Below are 20,478 nucleotides of genomic sequence, written 5' to 3'. Positions count from 1 at the left end.
TATATATATATATATATCAAATGAATAGTAAAATTTGGGAAGCAATCTTCAGTGAGCCACCCTTATTTCTTTAGAATATAATAGAATAATGATATTATAATTTTACCCTCATTATTTTTTCAGTCGGTCAGCTTGGACAAAGTTCATTTGGCTAGTCCGGCTTGGTTCGATCTGATTAGTTGGGTTTCGTGATCTATTTACAGGTGATCAACCTCCGTCATATTCTTTCCTCGGGACCGTTAGATTTTTACAGGTGATCAACCTCCGTCATATTCTTTCCTCTAGACCGTTAGATTTCTATAAGATCAGCACTGATTTTTTTTTTTGATGTAAACTTAATCCTAGTTTGTTATAAAAATTTCATTTTCTTGATATATGTTAAAGAACATAATATGTAAAACTCTTTTAATAACAATCATCATCATCAATCATCAAAATATGACAAGAAATCTAATATTCTTAATTACCACTAAGTGTATGTTTAGAGAATGTGTACTTTTTTAATTATTAATAAGGATAATTATAAAAATGTCGGTGGAGAAAATTAAAATTTAATTTTAATAATGAATATTTTTTTCTTAAGAAAAGTTAACCAATAATTTTTTTTTAAGGATAATTATAAAAATGTCGGTGGAGAAAATTAAATTTTAATTTTAATCATTAATATTTTTTTTTCTTAAAAAAAGTTAACCAATAATTTTTTTTTTTAAATATAGCTACTACACACTAATTAATTTGATTCTAGAAAGTCATTTTTCATTATTGAAATTTTTAGAAAACAGCCAAAATAAAATAAAAAATAAAGGAGTTGATAGATTTTCTTAATCTTAAATTTGAATTTCCCCAAATAGAGAGAAAAATAAATTTTGAGTAAATTTAATTGAAAATAAATATATAATGATACTTCATAGCATGAATGACCAATATGCAACGAAAATAGTAATAATAAAATCTATTATAAGGATTTAGAAGGTATAAATATAAAAAGTAAAATTTTGATGTTAGATATATATATATATATATATTAAAAAAAAATTAACTGAGGGGTGGACTCCTATTCCAGTCCAAGTCCAAATTCAAATGTGACTGCAAGGGCTTAGATTCGAACCCCCGACCCGAGGGTCTTACGCCAAAGCCGCCACCAATGAAACACGGCTTGCGAGCGCTATATTCATATATCCCAATTTATTAAAAAGTCTTTTTCAAAGCATTTGAATGCTTTTTTGATGTTGTTAAATCAATCCACCTCCTCTTTCATAACCACTTGATTAAGAGAATATGTTCTATTCTAAAAAGAAAAATTTTAACAAGAAAATAATAGAAAATGTATCATCTAATAATTGAATGTATTTAGAAATGTTAGATTTTTTTACTAATATAAAGATACCAAAATATTTTTTTGTCTAATCAATCAACCTCCACCTTAAAAATATTACTTCAAGAAATAAAATTGATTTTAATTAAATTTATGTGTAAAAAGAAATTTTTTTATGTTTAAATTTAGTTTAAATGTTATAAAAATAATTAACATTAAACTACATCCCAAGTTTTGTAAAGGCCGATTGTAGATTTCTATTTATGGACGAAGAAACATGAGTAAAGTGTCAAAAGAATCCGAAATTATTTTAGTGATGTTATTATAGCCTAACAATTTATTAAACTGCCAAACTAATCTCGAAACGTTTTAAATTGAGACTCAAATAGACTATAGGACTAAAACAAATACATGTAAATAGTAAGGGTCTATTTTGACAATTTAAAAATATTATAGTGGCAAGTATGAAGATCGAAGATTCACAGAGTGATGAGTAGAATTTCGAATGATTCGTGCATTCAATACATTATTTGTAGCTTGATTCAAATAGTGCTTGTTCATAATTATTTTGGTTCATCAATCAGACAATCTTAAACATTTTTATAAATAATCAATTGTTCAATGAATAAGTTTAAACCGCTTATGGCTCAAGAGGGCAGTTAATTTGTTCAAACGAGCTGTTTATCTAAATTAAATTATCATTAATTGATAGAAAAGATTGAGTCATCTAAGAAATAATTTAATTATTATGAAAATTAGCTTGATAAATACGAAGGTGGGTTGCTTAAGCTCTTGGTCATATATTTGGTATTAGAATATGATCAAAATTTATGTAATAATGTGTGAATGCACGTTATATTTTCTCTGGTTCTGCGTCAATACTGAAGATGACTTGATATCTATATAAAAAAGATTGTTTCTTGTGGAAAATATATATATTTTTTATTTTTTATATAAATACTATTTTATAATTAACCCATGGATGACAAGTTGGTAGACATCTGAGTTGTAAGTCGTAACACTTCTCTAACCCGAGTTCGATTTATGAGGAGCGGAATTCTCAAATATCGCCCTTTGTTATTACCACCTTTACATTTCAAAATTTCTTTTTTATAAAAGGAAGGACATTTTTTTAATAAGAAAATTATAAAATATGCACCATAAATTTTAAGGGAATTAACATAGTACCACACAATTGTTATGTATTTACGTATTTAACACCTGCCTAATCATTTATATTTGCATGCATACCATACATATATTTGACATCACATAAAAAATACCACCAACATTAACTTGTTGAAAGCAAGACATATTTTCACGCATAAATTTATGATAACAATGTGTTATAAGTTTCAATATCAAACATGTGGTGTTAGATATGTAAATATAATAAGAATTGTGTTGTATGTATGCAAATTTCCCTAAAACTTATATGGACATTTATATACATGCATACTCTATTCCAATCTATTTACAAATCTAACCACAAAATTTTACTTTTTACATCCATACCCCTCAAAATGTAATCGTTTAACTTTGCATGCATGATAGCGCATTAAAATTTTGACCTTCAGACGTTACATAACAGTAACTTTCAAAAACAAACTCTTATTATTCCCCAGACAGTCATGCCCGTCCCAATGGATTCTTTTAAGAATCAGCATCGGTAAGATCACCCCACCTGACATTATACTTAGCCGCGAGATAATGTGCTCCGACGGGGCCTCTGCTTCCGAAGGGATAGAGCTCAGGAGAAACATGTTTGGCTTCTAATTCCTTCAGCAAAGGGGTGAACAGAGCCCAGGCGGCATCAAGCTCATCGCTTCTAATGAAAAGCCTGCGCTCACCTTCTATTGCGTCTAATAGCAGTCTCTCATACGCATCTGGTATTTCTCTACTGTACCTGCAAATTATTTATAAACTTTAGCTGCGGAATTGGAGTGCAACAATGGAGGTTTTGGGGGCATTTACGTACATACCTCCTATTTTATATATATTTACTTTTCTAACACATAAATTTTGTTTTTTTTACATTTATATCAGCCAAATCATTTATATCACAACAAAAGTACAGCTACTTTTATCTTTTAAAAAGTGAAATACATCCTCTTATATATATAAATTGAAGTTCAGGTGGTAGTATATCTCAAAAATATGTTAGACTTAAGCTCTGAGAGAAACGGCCTAGCCTAGATGAAAGACCCGGCCTGGACAATCGATCTAGTCTGAATGACTGACACAGAGGGATGATCAACACGATTCAGCCGATCGTGCCGACTTGAAGCTGACTAAGATCAGCCAGCCAAGTCGTAAAGTAGCCGGATGACAAACTTACACATATAAAATACCAAATAACATATTAATACAGACCCCTTTAAAGCAGGGGTAAAAATAAAATATCCTCATGAATAAGACATGATTGATCATGATAAATTCTTATTCATTATTATTCGCTCCTGTATCTGTCTCTCATTCTCTCTCCTTACTTACACTCTATCCCTATTCCTTGGATGCGATTCACGGACAAATTAGGTTTCAACAAGTAGATATGTAAATACATAAGAACTGAGTCACGTGTGTAAATAAAAGTAGTTTTTCAATGGTTGTTGCAGGGCATTAATTAAATTAGCAGAACTAGTTGTAAAAAGCCCACTCTCACCATAGAAACACTTAAAAAATAAAAATAAAAATGATTCCTTAACTTTCCTCATGTAGTGAACAATCATGCTATACAATAGAACAAAATTAAGCTCAAAATCAGCTTTAATACAAGAGACTTTACACAAAGAGAGAAGGGAGAAGGGTATCTTACTTTGCAGAATATAGGAGATTGAGGTTACTTATGTCAAGCCTCATGCCGAGACCTGGAACCTTATTGTTTATCTTAAGATATATGGCTTCATTCGGTTGAACACGAATGACGAGCTCATTAGTATTCTTATCCAGATATGTTCCAAAGCTTCTTCTGTACAGATTGCCAGGCACATGTCTGAACTGCACTCTAATCTCAGCTCTGAATGCTCCAACAATAAACAAAACAGTAATTCTGTCAGTATTTAACTCTTTTGTGGAGCATTTACTTGCATAGCACACAATTCTTCTATATTTACATATCTAAAACCCAAAGTACTTCTATATTTATAAACAAACCGCTCAAATCTTTGACATTATATTAAAAATAATAGTATTACTAACTTTTTAACAGTGAAATACACATTTTCATGCAAAACTTTATGACATCGATGTGTTTAGTATGTAATTATATAAGAATCATGTGACACAGCACAATTCTTATGTATTTAGATATCTGACATCTGAACTATCATATTAACATGCATGGCACTTACATCTTTGTTATTACATTGAAAATACAGTACTAGCTTTTAAGTATGAAATACAACTTTTCATGCTAAGTTTAAGAACCAAAGTGTAATAAATGTAAATATTAAAGCTAAGATGTTAGATATGTAAATACATGGGAATTGAGTGGATTGTCCTGAATTCTGCTATAGGGAAATGGAGATGTTTGTTTTTTCTCTTCTTGAATGTTTGCACAGTGATTGAATCTTTCGTCAATTGCAATGGTAGTTGTGTTTATAGAAAAAAAAAAAGGCATACTCATGTGAGTTTGTTTGGGACTTTACTCAACCTACGATAATTTCTCTCAAACAATTGCTTGGAGATAATTTAAAAAAAATTAAACAAAACCCACTTTCTATGCATCTTGATTAATAAACTATTAGATGTGTGTGCACAATAAAGAATAAATAAATAATAACAAGAAAAATCATGTTCCCATGTAGAGACACAAATGTGATCATGATATATCTCAAAATTATGATATTTAATTAGAGAATAATACAATATAAGCTTCGATTGATTAATTGTAGATTGCACTCGTCTTCAAGTCAGTCAACAACATTTGAGATTCTTATGCACGAAAAAATGTATTTCATTTTTTTAAATTCATAATAGTGATTTTTTGATGTGATATGAAAGATTTTGGTGATGTAAATATAAAAACTAAACTTTAGATGTTAGATATGTAAATACATAAGAATTGGATGTTATGTATGCAAATGCCCTAGTGTTTGAAAGGATACATTCAGATTAAGTCATTAAAAAAAATGAAAATTAAGATAAATTTGTCATAAAAAAATAATAATTTTATAAGCAATCTTACCCATTGTAATGCAAGGCCTTCCCAGCCTTCATCAAAAAAGGCACACCATCCCATCTGGCATTATCAATAAACATAGCCGCAGCAGCAAATGTTGGAGTGAGGCTGTTCTTCGCCACTTTGGGATCATCAGTGTAAGAAGGATAAGATTTCCCTCCCGTTGAGTGGCCCTTATACTGCCCAATCACAACATCTTCTATTTCCAACGGCCTCATTGATCTCAACACTTTAACCTAAAAGATTTTGATATTAATTCCACGAAAAAAAGTGAATCTTGGATTCATAAAAACTGAAAGTTGGAACCTTTTCGTTCCGAATATCCTCTGCATCTAAGCTCACGGGAGTTTCCATGGCGAACAGTGCCAGTATCTGGAGAAGATGGTTCTGCATTATGTCGCGAATGATTCCATAGCTATCAAAGTAACTGCGGCGGGTTCGCAGACGATGATTCAGACTTAAAGTTTGGACTTTGAGTAAGGAAATGATCAGAATCATGGATGGAACACACATACCCGGCTCGACCCTCGGTTCCGAAATCTTCAGAGAATATGAGCTGCACGTTTCGGATGTATTGCCTCGACCATAGGGGCTGGAACACGAGATTGGAGAAACGAAGCACAGATAGATTCTCCACGAGTTCTTTTCCCAGGTAATGATCAATCCTTCATAAAACAGATCACCTATTGATGCTACAGAACGAATGCAGACTGATGGTTTCTGATAAAGAGTGTGATTTATTTAAAATTAGGGGGTTCACAAGCATAGCACTAAAAAATTATCTTTTTACATATCGAATATATAATTTCTTCTATGTAAAATATGGAAGAGAAAGAGAAGATTGACTGAATGTAAGCGATTAAAGAGCTTCGACACGTTTTTGAGAGAGTCACCTGAGGGAGAGGTGAGAAGAAAGTGGTGTTCTTCAAGTCGGAGGAGAGCAGAGGGTTCTTTATGAGTGAAAAGATGATATTTTTGTGGACATTTAATATGTAAAAAAGTGATTTTTTAGTGCTATGTATTGTGAATCCCCCTTGAATCTAATGGAAAACCTGAAAATTTGATCCTCCGTTAAATATTGCATTAGAGATTTTGTAAGCTCTCTGGAAGATTCAGAGTCGCGGCCGAAGGGCTTCTCAACTATTACTCTAGTCCAACCAGTGGGAGAAAAAGCAGAAAAGGTGGCGCATCTGATGACATCAATGAATATATCTGGAGGGATTGACAAGTAAAATAATCTGTTTGGCAATCTTCCCGCCTGAAACAATTTTAAAGTGACTAAGAAAACAATGTTTCCAGTATTCCCTGTTTTTTATCTGGGGTTTAGTTTGTAAAAGGATAAAAGATACAGTTTGAAGTTCCAAAAAAAAAAATACTAAGAGCTTTGCAAATAAGCTATCCATGATTGAATAGTGGGCTAAATATTTAAAGGGGAAAAAAAAATCAAATGTGAAAAGAATATCTTAGGTAGAAATGAAACATCAAGGAAAGAATACAAATGTTTTTGAGAAACAATTACATGAGTAGTGCAAAAGAAAGCACAACAGCGGCATGAACATATTGTACTATACAATAACAACAACAAACCTTTATTGCACTAAGTGGGGTCAGCTACATGAATCCTTTTTCTCCATTAAGTCCTATTGATTGTCATATTTTCATTTAATTCTTATAAATTGAGATAATTTTTTATACAATATGCCCAAGTCTTTCTAGGTCTACCTCTGTCTTTCTTAACATAAGTCAAATCTAAAACATCTACACTCCTAATCGGATCATTAGATGGTCAACTTTTAATATGACCAAACTATCAAAAAAGAGTTTACCGTACTATAGATGGATACAAATGATGTTGAAGCAACTTAAAAGAAAATGCATGAAGATAAAATTTAGGTATAAATGTGAGATAATAATTCATGTTCAGAAAGATATGAGACAAGGAGACATTAAATAATTTGATAAAAAATAATGAAAAAAAAAGAATATTAGGAACTTATAGATTAGCATAATTATTTTTGGGGTATGATAGTACTCAATTTTAGCATACTACTAGAGGATCAAATAATAGGTTTAAGGACATTGCATCTAGGTCATAGTGTTAAAATTGAAAAATATCTCACTAATGCTTTGTGAAGAAAGAATATCATAGAAACTTAAAAACAAAAAATTCTAAATTGCAATTATATCATTTGTAAAAAAATTAAGTGTGGTAGAATGGGAATGACGAGATGGATATGTGATAAAACAGAGAAGAATAGAGCTAGATATAATTATATTGAAAAGATGGAGAACATAAAATGCATAGAAGATAAGGTGGTACAAAATAGGCTTATAATTTAGAACCCATAATGAAGGGTAGAAGACCGCCAATAAGACATAAAAATAATATAAATGTCGAAGTAATGAGGAGAAAATCACAGTATCATACCTATAACATCCTAGATTTTCAAACAATAAATTTATTTACATTGAGTGTTATGATCCACGTGGTTTTATGTGCAAGTTATACCAATTGAGTTAATAATTCCATAAGCCCACTAAGTTTATATTGGTCAATAAATTTGGGTTGACCAAGATTAGGAGAGCCAATCATTGTGATGTAAAATAGCCATGTCCGAGCGGTTTATGTTGGCTAAAAGATTACTAAGTGAACCTCAATATGCCCTAGAAACGTTCATTGATGGAAATTTAACTTGTTGAAAAAAACATGTCAAGTGATGTGATAGTTAATTGAACAAAATATTGCTTTTAATTTTGGTAGATGTTTCTGATGGGTTCAAAAAATCTTTTGTGGTCCCCTTCTTACTAGCCTAATCTTAAAAGACAAACTTTAACATAACAAATTTTAGAAGAAAAAGCTAAAAAAATGATGATTTACATTGTCTTGTACCAGATTAATTACTCGGTTAACATAGACAAGAGGAAATTAATTGTGAGGGAAATAAATAAATAAAAAAGATGGCAGACGATAGGAAAAATAGCCTAAAATGCATAAAGGAGTTAATCAAAAGATGATAAAAAAAGAAGACGAGGCTATCGATAGAAAGTTTTCATTTGAGACTTCATCATATTTTTCGTCCAACCTCAAATGACTTAAGTAAACTCTAACCCTAAGTTTATTTCCATAATTTTGTTATGATTTTTTCATGTATTTTAAAAGGATTAATCAATAAAGGGGTGATTTACATGGTTAGAATATAATTTACTTGTGGGTTAAACCTATGTTAGAAGTTAAGATAATAAACCAAGATTTTACCTATTTGATATTATATTATCAAGTGATCTTTGAGATAAATCAATTTAAGTGAGAAAATACTAATTAGAGTTTAATCAAATAGAGAATTTTGCTAGTGCTGTTTTGGTTAACTTATACTATGAATCCTTATTAACTTTATGGCTCATATCTTGAATAGTTAATTGATAAGAAGATGAGATAACCAACATACCAAAACATAATTTACATGTTTGAATAGTTAAATTTTAAATGAGAACCGCTAGCTTATGATCATATGGCTTGTATGTTGCCATATAATATGTTATAATGGTCATCTTGCAATCCTTAATTAAGAAGGATAATGAGTTAGAAAAAGTGAAGATTTAATCAAATTAAATACTAAAGTTTAGGTATAAAGTGGGGAAACCTAAACTTGGCTAAAGGGAATTATCAATAATTAAATTAATTTAACTACACCTCAATTATAATAGGGTTATTAAGAAGGTTTCATTATGAGTCATGTTATGACGGTAAGGAGCCTAGATGTGGTATTCATTCAACAAAATCATAGAAGCGATGAGCACAATGATTGTTACTATTTATTTGGTTTTCTCTTTGTTTGTTTGATGTAGAGCATATTTATGATGATGGTTCACATAAGAATGAAATGTTTTATTAATTATCTTGGAATATTCTATTAGAATTTGTTCATTGTTATAGTGTCTCAATTCAACTCATTGAATTCTAAATCATTTAATTCAAATCAGCAAATCCAGGGTCATAATCAAGAATTGCTACTCCTAACACTTTGCCATTATTGCTCCTACTTTGTCACCACTATATAATATTTCACTATTGTGGCTTTGTTACTACCATAACCACTCCGCATGCTATTCTCCCGTAGTTTCAAAGTTGTCATATATATCTAACACCTAAACTTTCATATTAACATGCATAACACTTAAATCTTTGACATCACATCAAAAATACCACTATCATTAAATTTTTAAAAGTGAAATGTTCCTTTCATGCATAGATTTTTAGTACCAATGTGTTATATATGAAAGTGTGAAAGTTTGGGTGTTTCAGATGTAAATATATAAGAATTGTGTGGTATGTAAGTAAATTTTCCTATTTTTAAATAATCATACATTTGTTCTGGATGAATGTGAATTTGAAAAGTTCACCTAGTTCAACTATAATGCTGCCAGAATATTCAATGACAGTTGGTGAGGGCAGTTTGTATTAAGCACACAATATTTTCAAGGGGGGCAATAATTCTTATATATTTACATATATAACACCTAAACTTTGATATTTACATGCGTACCTAACATCACATAAAAAACCCTATTATTACAAACTTTTTAAAAGTGAAAGACACCTTTTAATGTAAAGATTTATAACACCAGTGTTATAAATGTAAATATCAAACTTTAGGTGTTAGATATGTAAATACCTAAGAATTGTCTGCTATTATCTAAATTTCTCTGTTTTCAATTGTCAAAGTGGTTGGAAAGCCTTCTTTTTTGTTAGAGATTTGGTGAGCACTTAAGAGTGGCCTGCTGATGTTATATTACTTGCTATGCATATTTAAACTGAGTATACCCTGAAAGAAAAAGGATCCATTGAAGCCAGTGGGAGTAGTTAAGGATGCAATTGCTTCCTTTCATCTGATTGTGACCAACCAAAAAGAAACCAAAATATGAAGTGAAGAATCTACGGAATCCAAAGATCAATTTCTCCAATTCTTTGTACTTCAAGCGGGAAAAATCTCAACTCATTAGTTGTAATATGTCTAACTACATAAGATGCTCAGTTTATGCGGTATCTTAATTTCGAGAAAAGTGTCAACATATTCCCCCGACTCTTTGAAGGGTCTATTTTAATCTCAAAGTTTATAAAAGTGTTGATTTAGTCTCCAGATTTTCTTAATATAGGTTAAAATTGTACCCAATGAGGACGATTTTAGCCCCCAATTAAAAAAAAAACAAACCTAGAGATCAATTTAGCACATTTGTAAACTCTGGGGATAAAATGGCCCCATCTAAATGGTTGGGGACAGTTTTGGCACTCTACTCCTTGATCATTCAAGATTTGCAAGACCCAAAATTGTTCTATATACGAGGTGGAAGGTCATGGTGTTGTGCTAAATAAATATGTAATAATACTTATAATCATGTTTTGACAAATACTTATGCTCCTATGTTTTGATTGAATTATGTTACTTTGATTAACAGATCATGGTGTGAATTAAGATGTTTTTTTAAAATCATTTCTTGATCATGTTAAGTTAAACCTATTTATGCTATGCTTAATGAATTGCATTTTCTTGTATTGTATTATATCACCTTATTGTTAACATCTTTAGAAACTGACTCTGCAAATCATAGAATTGGGAACTAAGAGGATGACAGGTGATGACTAAGATAGACATGTCAGTCGGAAGGATCTAGTTGGATTCTTCATAGTAGGGCTTTTACCTTTTCAGAGCTTATAATATAACTATGTCTAGTATAAACTTACGTTCATGCATGGATATCATGTAATAGAGAATGTTATATTTTAGTTCTATTCAGTCTTTCTTTTATTAATTATATTCTTTTTTTTTTCAGTGATGAGCTGTTTGGATCTTATAGCTCTAAATCAGAATCCTCTTGGCATTGCTCGCCCATCACAATGCAAGCTCATGCTAACCTAGGAAAGTCATAGGTTGTGCAAACCATGTATAAAATAGCAAGAAGTTGTCCAAAAATTTGTGTCTAAAATAAGAATAGATAAAGCTGACCCCAAGTGGTAGGTTTAATGTTAATAGTGATGATGGTACTGCTCTGCATCAGTTTGAAGGCCATTCTAGAGACATGATATAAAAAGAAAGTGTATCAAAAAGTGATATCATTAACAATTCAAGTAAAAGAAGAAAAAAAAAAAAGTACTTCAATCACATAAAACGCAATGGCTGAAAAACTAGATTTTGAATGCTTGCAAATAAAAGAAGGGATTGTTACCTCTTTTTCTTTCAATTTCTTATCCAACTCCTTAAAGTTATCTTCAGAATCATACTGCCCTGACTGGTAGAAGCACCTCTGGAGAAACGTTTCCATCTTGTCACCACAATTTGCACTACAAATGAATTCAAAGAAAATAAAACTGTAGAATACTGAAAAGAGCTCAAAATTGGAGGCTGCACAACTACTCAATGGTCCGACATCGCCTTGCTTTTAATATTGCAAAGAAATAGATGAAAATAAAAAATATATATATTTTGATAAACCCATTTCCACTGCATACTCTGAATTGCTATGAGATAATACAATGCTTCTTAAATAGCAAAAAATGGAGTTATCTAACAAATAAAACTGAGCAAGAACAACCTTTTATCTATTCTGCATGCTAGTGTTCTGCTGATCATGTTCCTCAGCTCTTCATCAGACATCTTACTACGGGCATAGCCAAATATCGTAAAATGCTGAGTAAGCACAATATTGAATGTCATAAAAAGATATTGAACATAATAAAAAATCATTCAAATTCAAACAAGAAGATACCTCAGGAAGAAAATTCTCATAATAGAGTGCAAAAAGTGCAGGAAATATTTTCTTCTTTGCGAGATCTCCAGAGGCTCCAACAACTGTGACGCTTACTGTGGTTTTATTTTGTACTGAACTAGAAGAATGATCCGGACTGACATTAAAATGCTTAGCAGATCCATCCACAATTGAACTATCACCAATGCCTACACTAAAAAATTTCATTAGAAAAACAAATAGAAAATAAGCATAGGATCAAGGTAAATATGGGTGACGAAGATATGTATGTTTATACAAGATCAAACAATGAGTTTTTCTTATATTTGAGTGTTTAGCACCACTAATGTATATTTTCCTACACTCATGAATGCATTTTCACCTTTGCAATAGCTTAAGCTAAAATTCATAAACGATGCTCACTAATAACAGTGTTGGCCCTACTACATAGTGCTTCTAAGCAAATACTCAACAACAATACTATCAATCACATCCTTGATAATGTGTCATAGAAAATGGTATAGATATCTAAATGTTATATGAACCTTAATTGGCTAACTAAGACAATGTCAAACTTGTGATTTCCTAGAAGCTTCTATGGTGAACCGGGTCTACTTGGGAGACCTCATCTTGTTATAAATAGATGAGGGAGGCTTGTAGAGGAGAGACTACTACAAGGACTAAGAAAGAAATCAGACCAAGAAGGCCAAGAAGAGGAAGAAAATCAGTCCTAGTAGAAGAAGAAGAAGGGGAGAGGCATTAAGAATTGAGAGAAAGAGTCTTAGATCTTGTATCGACGTAATTTCGAGAGGGAGAGATCTAGAGGTGTGCTCATTCCTCAATGTAAAAGGCCTTGCAATTCTTCTTTGTCTTAGTGGATTCATTGGTGATTCCCTCCCGTGAATGTAGGTCTATGACGACACAAATCCAGAAGAACACAGAGATTTAACGAGGTGCGGCAAAGATGCCTACGTCCTCGGGAGCAGAGCGGCGACCTCCTTTTCAATATTCAGAAAAGATTACATGAATAGAATATTCAACTCTCTCCCAGACCTAGGATTAATTGTTATAAATAGATGAGGGAGGCTTGTAGAGGAGAGACTACTACAAGGACTAAGAAAGAAATCAGACCAAGAAGGCCAAGAAGAGGAAGAAAATCAGTCCTAGTAGAAGAAGAAGAAAGGGAGAGGCATTAAGAATTGAGAGAAAGAGTCTTAGATCTTGTATCGAGGTAATTTCGAGAGGAAGAGATCTAGAGGTGTGCTCATTCCTCAATGTAAAAGTCCCTATATGGTATATGAGCCATACCATAACAGATTCATTGGTGATTCCCTCCCGTGAATGTAGGTCTATGAACTGAACCACGTAATTCGTTGGCATTCTTGTGTTCTTGTGTTGCATTTCATTTCCTGATATTTTCTTTCCGTTTTTCCCTATTTTGCTGGCTGCGTTTTTCCATTTCTTGGCTACAGTAGCATTATACAGCAGTCCAGGTTCTTGGATGCAGTCCATCTTCTTGTGCTGAAGGTATTCGGCTCTCTTGGAAAAACAGCCAGGAGAATAACATCAGCAAGCAGGGAGTCTTCTGGAACAGGCAGAAGGCGAACTGCAGTAGAAAAAGAAGCAAGGAACTCGGCAGGTCTTCGGGTGCCAAGAGAAGACTCAAGTCTTCAGCTACAGGGAGATATTCGGGCTGCAGCAAGTGATCTTTGTCACTTCAGCAAGGCGGTGACCCATTCGGCTGAGGCAGACATAGAAGCTGGTGTTTCATTCGGCAAGCCTAATCTTCGGTGCTGTAGCAACAATCTTCGACTGCCAAGAGAAGTTCAGCTGTCAGGAGTTCTTTGGAATACTTCTTGGTGTTCTTGGTGGTCCTAATATTTTGCACAACACTAAATTTCACAATCAAGTTGTTGGCATCGTCAAAATTCCAATTAGTAGACATGATGCCATGTAAATATCGCATAGAAGCTTATAAACAACCACAAACCAGCAATAACATCGTTTCCTTTTCTATAATTTTGAGACCTCTAATTTTCATTTTCCGTGTTTTTTACTTCATCATCATCACATCCTTATGCAAACTATTCGGGATTTGCTTCATGAATCATTATTTTATTCATTCTTAGAGAGTGTTGCATCAAGTAGTACACAAATTAAATGTAATATTGACATATAGCTCAAAGCTTCTATCCAAGGTGCCTTAGGACTATATATGTTTTCCTCCTTAATCATCTCAATACTTTATCTTCAATAAATGCTACCGCTATCCATCTATTATAATCATTCCTAATGAACAAATTATCCCTCTAGTTCTTCATGTACAATCATTCAATTTTTAAAGAGGAAGATTTACATACATACATACCATTCAATCTTAACTATTTAAATTTCTAACACCTAAACTTCAATTTTTACATATATGTCGCCTTAAATTTGCAAGAGAAAGTGTATGTATTTCACATTTTAGAAGTTAAAATAATGGCAATTTTGATGTCATATGAAAGATTTGGGTGGTATGTTGTGAAAAACGACGACAATAAAGCGAAAAACTGGGTCGAAAAAAATTCACAAATATAAAACACAGCAGAAACACACAGATTTATATGATTCGGCAAATTTTCTACGTCCACAGAGCTGCAAAGGATTTTATTAACTTGAGAAATTACACTTGTCGATCACCTCGACGATTATAAGAAAGAACAATCTCTCTCTTTCTCTTTCTCTCCTCTCCTTCTCTCTCTCTATCCGAAAGCTTCAAACTGAAGCACACCAGAATAAGAACCTGGAAAGCTACCAATGCCGTAGAGGAAACCCGGGCAACCAATCTCGAGCGAGATCACAAGGGGAGCTAGCATGCCTATTTATCAATTTCATCATGTCATTAGGCCCATTAAAAAATTAATCAAATAATTAATGAAGCCCATTAATTATTTCATTTTCTTTTCTGCAGCAAATCATAGAAAGAATTAAGAGCAATTAATTTAGAGTATCAAATCTAATTTACTGCAAAATATGAGAAAATGTCAATTTGAGCAGTGAACCGATTTCCATATTCGCAACAAATCTTCCACTTGGAGACTGATATAATGGTTGCATCATTCACAACTGCGTCGCAATTTTCTTCAAATATGATATCCTACACCTCTGCAACTCAAAGCCCCTGTCTTCACGCTAGAAGACCAACTGAAGTCGAGCACAACTTCAACTTCTCAAAAATAACACCCTTAGTTGAGATATCAGTGTCAACGTAGATTTGTACTTCCAAGCTCTTTCTTGGGTTACTCCTGTATCTTTTTACAACTCACCAACTGAAGTCGAGCACAACTTCAACTTCTCAAAATAACACCCTTAGTTGAGATATCAGTGTCAACATAGATTTGTACTTCCAAGCTCTTTCCTGGGTTACTCCTGTATCTTTTTACAACTCCTATTGCATGAGCAATATCCTGTCTACTATGTTGGAAGTCATTTTCAACAAATATAGTCTTGTACCTCTTACTGTCATCAAACACAGTCTTTACCCAGTACACATACTTGTTGTGTAATGTCTTATTACCTGGTGGAAGTTCTGTCAGCTCCCGAGTCTGATTCCCTGATAGATAATCCATCTTTTTCGGTCGCTTTCCCACTAACGGAAGATAAAATTTCTTTCCATAGAGGTGTTCTTTTATCTGCATCATTCAATAACCTAAATCTATGTCATTAAAATTCTCGATCTCCGATGCCATCACTTTATTTTCTATCATCGTTTTCCCTCAGATCTGAACCTAAGCTCTGATATCAGTTGTTGTGAAAAAATAATGACAATAAAGAAAAAAACTGGATCAAGAAAAAAAATCGCAAAATAGAAAAGCACAGCAAAATACATAGATTTACGTAGTTTGGCAAACTGCCTACGTCCACGGAGCTGCAGGGGATTTTATTACTCTAGGATTACAACCTCTAGGATTACACCCGTCGATCGCCTCAACGATTACAAGAAAGAACAATCTCTCCCTCTTTTCTCTCTCCTCTCTTTCTCTCTCTCTACCCGAGAGTCACATTCAAGAAGAAGAAACGCCGGAGGGAAACTAAATCTCGAGAAAGATTAAAAGATTACAGGGGGAGCTAGCATGCCTATTTATTAATTTTATCATGTCATTAGACCCATTAAGGAATTAGTCAAATAATTAATGAAGCCAATTAATTATTTCTTTTTATCTTCTGCAGTAAATCATAGAAGGAATTAAAAGAAATTAATTTCGAGTATTAAATCCAATTTGCTGTCAAACATCAGAAAATGTCAATTTGAGCTGTGGACCGGTTTCCATATTTGCAACATGGTATAAATGCAAAAAGTAAAGTTTAGGTGTTAGATATGTAAACACATAAGAATTGGGTGGTATGTATGTAAATGCCCCATCTCAAAACAAGCTGGATTCTTGTAATTATAAGAAACATAACTATATATTTATCGACCCACCCTTCTCTCAATTCATGACTGGCATTCATTTTTGTGAGCTGGTTAACTGCAGGACGAAATACATTGAGCAAAACCCTAACTGCAGCCCAATCCGGTTCCCCGCTCATTCCTTACTCTTGTTAGCCAATCACTCAATTTCGACATAACAAAATGAACCCAACAAAATAGAAAACGATGAATTAAACTCACCATTTTCCACGGGGATCAGATGCCCGTTGAAGCATTTCGTCTGAAGAACCCTAGAACGTGCGAAGACGTCGGAGAAGAAGGTGAAGTCCATTTTGCTCCTTTCGAAGAGGCATCTCCCTTGATTCTTGACGGAGGAATTCAAGAAAGCAGTAGAGATGCAACTGTGAGTGGAGTACAGCGCCATTGGAAGATCTAGAGGGATAATGGAAGAAGAAACTCAAGATGCGAAGAAAAAAGAGTTCTTTTTATTTGTATAAGGAATTGGAATTCAGGTTTGTTCCAACTTGCAGAGGAATGGAATGTTCAACAAATCACAGAGGGGAAAGAGGGAGAAGACGAAGGAAAGAATAAAGCGGGAGTTTTGATAATATCCATTGCAGATTTTTGAGGATGTGAGGCTCTTGTTGATTTTGGGAAGGAGTGGATAACGGCTATATTTTAATTGGAAATAAAATTAGCTTAACTGTCCGGTTAGATTGTAATTAGGGATCGGGGCTGTCTTATCCAGTGTTTTAGTTTATTTTATGTTCAAAAGAATATCTATAATAAACAATTCAACTGAAGATGACTTAGGTGAGCAGCATTTTAGAAATAATTGCAGACAGAGGATCTGAGACATTGCTATTTAGATAAGTCCCAGATGTAGGGCTGTAAATGAATCGAGCCTCAGCGAGTTGAGGTTTGGCTCATATTCGGCTAATTCTAAATTATTTGTGTTTGAAATTAGCTCGTGTTTGAAATTGACTTGTTAACTCATGCTCTGCTCATTTTAAATATTTTTTCTTGTTTGGCTCGAAATTAGCTATTTAAAATTAATTGAAAAAATAGATGTAATGTATTAGATTCAAATCTCGACCAAATTTATGCAAAAGAAGACGTAGAATCCTTTACTTAACGAACGAGCCGAATATGAGTTGTTCGCAAACAATTGAGTTTTTTTAACAGCCCTACTTAGATGTTATTTTTGAATTGTTTACATGTGTCAATATTAAATCATTAGGAATTTGATAAAAATGAAAATTTTGAATGGAGATTTTATCATGAAATTTTTTTGATATTTGTGTATATATTATGATTATCATGAACTTCAAATTTTGCTACCATGCACGAATTTAATAAAACTTTATTTTAATTTCAAATTTAATCAATTAATACTATCTCTAAATGTTGATAACCATCATTTAATTTTAAAGCTAATAAATTCTTTTATTCTCTTTTTTAAAACAAGGAAATATATATTAATATGATTATTCACTTTTTATTACTTAGCTACTTTATAATGAGTTGGGCTGTAGAATCGTCTTAACACAACTATTAGCTCATTGGCAGTTGGTAGTGGACAAATGATGATGATCAAGTGATGATGGTAGAATAATAGTATTTGAGTAATCATTAGTAGATATAGATAATTGTTGGTGGACGAAAAAAGAACGGTCGAGTGATGGTTGTTGTGTGGTGATGTTTAGGTGATGATTTTCATATGATGATGGTCTTACAATAACAGACAGAGGATGACAACTATTGGTGGTGATCAATGTTGGTCATTATGTGAAACTTCAGAATTATTTAGATCTCCAAACTCTCTCCTTAAACGTAAGTCTCTTCCCTTTTCTAGAAAATGAATTATATTTAATAGTCTTTAATATTAACATATTAGCAAATATAACAAAATCACAAAACACTCCATTGGATGGCTCGTGTTCTTTTTGTTTTATAATGGATTATTGTTTGTTATTATTAAATGTCTAAGAACCTCAAACTTGGTGATCATAAGTTTGTTGGCTTATTGGTACACTCAGTTTGACTATAAGCATGTCAGATTTTTAATTATACTTTAAGTGCTTAATTTGTACTTTAAATGCTTAATTTAAGCCATTTTAGGCTCGGAACGAATCACTTTTAACCTTGTTGGGTTCTGTTCTGGAATCAAAAGATGGATGATTCTAGTTTAAGTTTGGAAGTTATTTCTTTTTAGAAAACACCAAAATTCAAGCTAAATTAAATGAATTTTGTAGTGATTTGTCAACTTTTATATTAAAATAGGAAGACAAATCTCTCATACTTGTTTGAATGTATACGACTCAAGGCTCTCAATCTAATCATCTACTCAGGCGATCTCCTTAGTCAATTATGGGTAGCCGTCTCTCTCATTCAACTTTATCACATAAAATTGCATTCATAGAACCTAATTCTTATGGATTTACCTATCTCACACTAAACTTTCATTTTTGCACACATATCTCTTCACCCATGAATGAAAAGATAGATTGGGCTATTAAAAAATGATAATGAGTAATGCCTTTCATATGATGTTTATAATTATAAAAGTTTAGGTGCCACATTGATAAATATGAAAGTTTTGGGTGTTATGTATGTAAAAATCTCTTTATTTTTATTTATTTTTTTATATTTTGATGTGATATATTTATATTACTAGCTATTAACTGAATGTTATCCTCATCTAAATTTTCTCGCAAAATTAATTGTATGAATGAATTATAACTATCATGCCATCAACATCGCAGCCGGCAAGCGTACAGAGAGAAACAGAAAGGTCTTTCTCTAAATTAATGAGGCCTCCTTATGTATCCGTCAAATATAATGCATGTATTGACATTTAAGTACTAGTGGACCTCATTATTTTCCACTACATGATTGATACATTCGAATACATTTTCAATTCATTTTCTTCATGTAATTCAACAAAATGTTGTTTTCATTCACTAAAATATTATTCAAATCTTATAAAACAATATTAGTGGAGCAATTAGGGCTCTGATGTCACATCAAAATAGTTCTATTAATAATTTTTAAAAATTAAAAAATATATTTTTGATGAACGGATGATATATTATAAAAGTAAAAATAGAAATTTAAAGATGTTAGATATATAAATATGTACAAAAAAAAAATGTGTTAGCGTTGATCCTGAAGAGATCTAAGTGTTTGGAGGAGGAGTATGATGAGAGAGGGGGCTACTGGCATAAGAATGTGAAACCCACCAATCAAATCGAGTGCAGCTACCCGAGCAAAAGGTAGCAATACTAAAGCCGACTGAGCCGCGAAAGACGAACGATTTGTTTGAGTACGAACAGTTCGGTCATAAGCGAGTCAAACACCACAAAAAAGCCAATCGGAAGGAAGATCTAATTTCCCAGTATCTCTCACCATACTGCGGACGTTCGGAAGTCTTCTCATCTATTATTAGGGTCAACAACCAAATTAGATCACTTGATCGATAACACCCTCCCAATCTACACGAGGATATTCAAACATAGCCTAACAAGTCAAAGAACAGCCAACGACAAACTCATACATGTAAAATATCAAAAATATCATATACAACCCTTTCTAAAGCAAAAATAAAAATATAACATCACATATTTTACTCTTTCTCTTACATATAGAAAAATCATTTCATAAATAAGACACAACGTATTATTATTAATTGATATTCAGTCCTTTCTCTGTCTCTCTTTTCTAACTCACGTTCTATTCCTTAAGTGTGATTCACGTAGAAACCGTTAATCCCATGAAATACATAAGAATTATGCGATGATATATATATATATATATACTCAAAGCATC

At 32.5% G+C, this 20,478-nt stretch overlaps 1 protein-coding gene across 1 annotated transcript; it reads right to left on the bottom strand.

Moving 5' to 3' along the window:
• Positions 1 to 2,782: 2,782 nt before the first annotated feature.
• LOC110019543 (glucose-6-phosphate 1-dehydrogenase, chloroplastic-like) lies at positions 2,783 to 17,213 on the bottom strand. The gene is made up of 10 exons (XM_020717242.1): positions 16,891 to 17,213; positions 12,258 to 12,445; positions 12,084 to 12,178; positions 11,718 to 11,832; positions 6,548 to 6,753; positions 6,011 to 6,160; positions 5,802 to 5,922; positions 5,502 to 5,731; positions 4,131 to 4,331; positions 2,783 to 3,221 (listed from the first exon to the last, which is right to left on the bottom strand). Exons 1-10 carry the CDS (start codon positions 17,072 to 17,074, stop codon positions 2,969 to 2,971), a joined length of 1,743 nt encoding a protein of 580 aa, XP_020572901.1. The 5' UTR covers positions 17,075 to 17,213; the 3' UTR covers positions 2,783 to 2,968.
• Between the last annotated feature and the right edge of the window lie 3,265 nt (positions 17,214 to 20,478).

The sequence above is a fragment of the Phalaenopsis equestris genome, unplaced genomic scaffold (assembly GCF_001263595.1).
Source record: "Phalaenopsis equestris unplaced genomic scaffold, ASM126359v1 Scaffold000061, whole genome shotgun sequence".
Lineage (NCBI taxonomy): Eukaryota > Viridiplantae > Streptophyta > Magnoliopsida > Asparagales > Orchidaceae > Phalaenopsis > Phalaenopsis equestris.
Note: the sequence above shows the minus strand (reverse complement) of the source record. Positions and strands in the feature narration are given on the sequence as shown.

What these genes read in the sequence shown, in the direction of transcription:
- LOC110019543 (XM_020717242.1), bottom strand. Translation starts at nt 17,074, where the DNA reads ATGGCGCTGTACTCCACTCACAGTTGCATCTCTACTGCTTTCTTGAAT. An exon ending in AGGATATTCGGAACGAAAAG is followed by an intron (nt 5,732 to 5,801) that starts GTTCCAACTTTC and finishes AAAATCTTTTAG; the next exon opens with GTTAAAGTGTTGAGATCAAT. An exon ending in AATCTCCTATATTCTGCAAA is followed by an intron (nt 3,222 to 4,130) that starts GTAAGATACCCT and finishes AATAATTTGCAG; the next exon opens with GTACAGTAGAGAAATACCAG.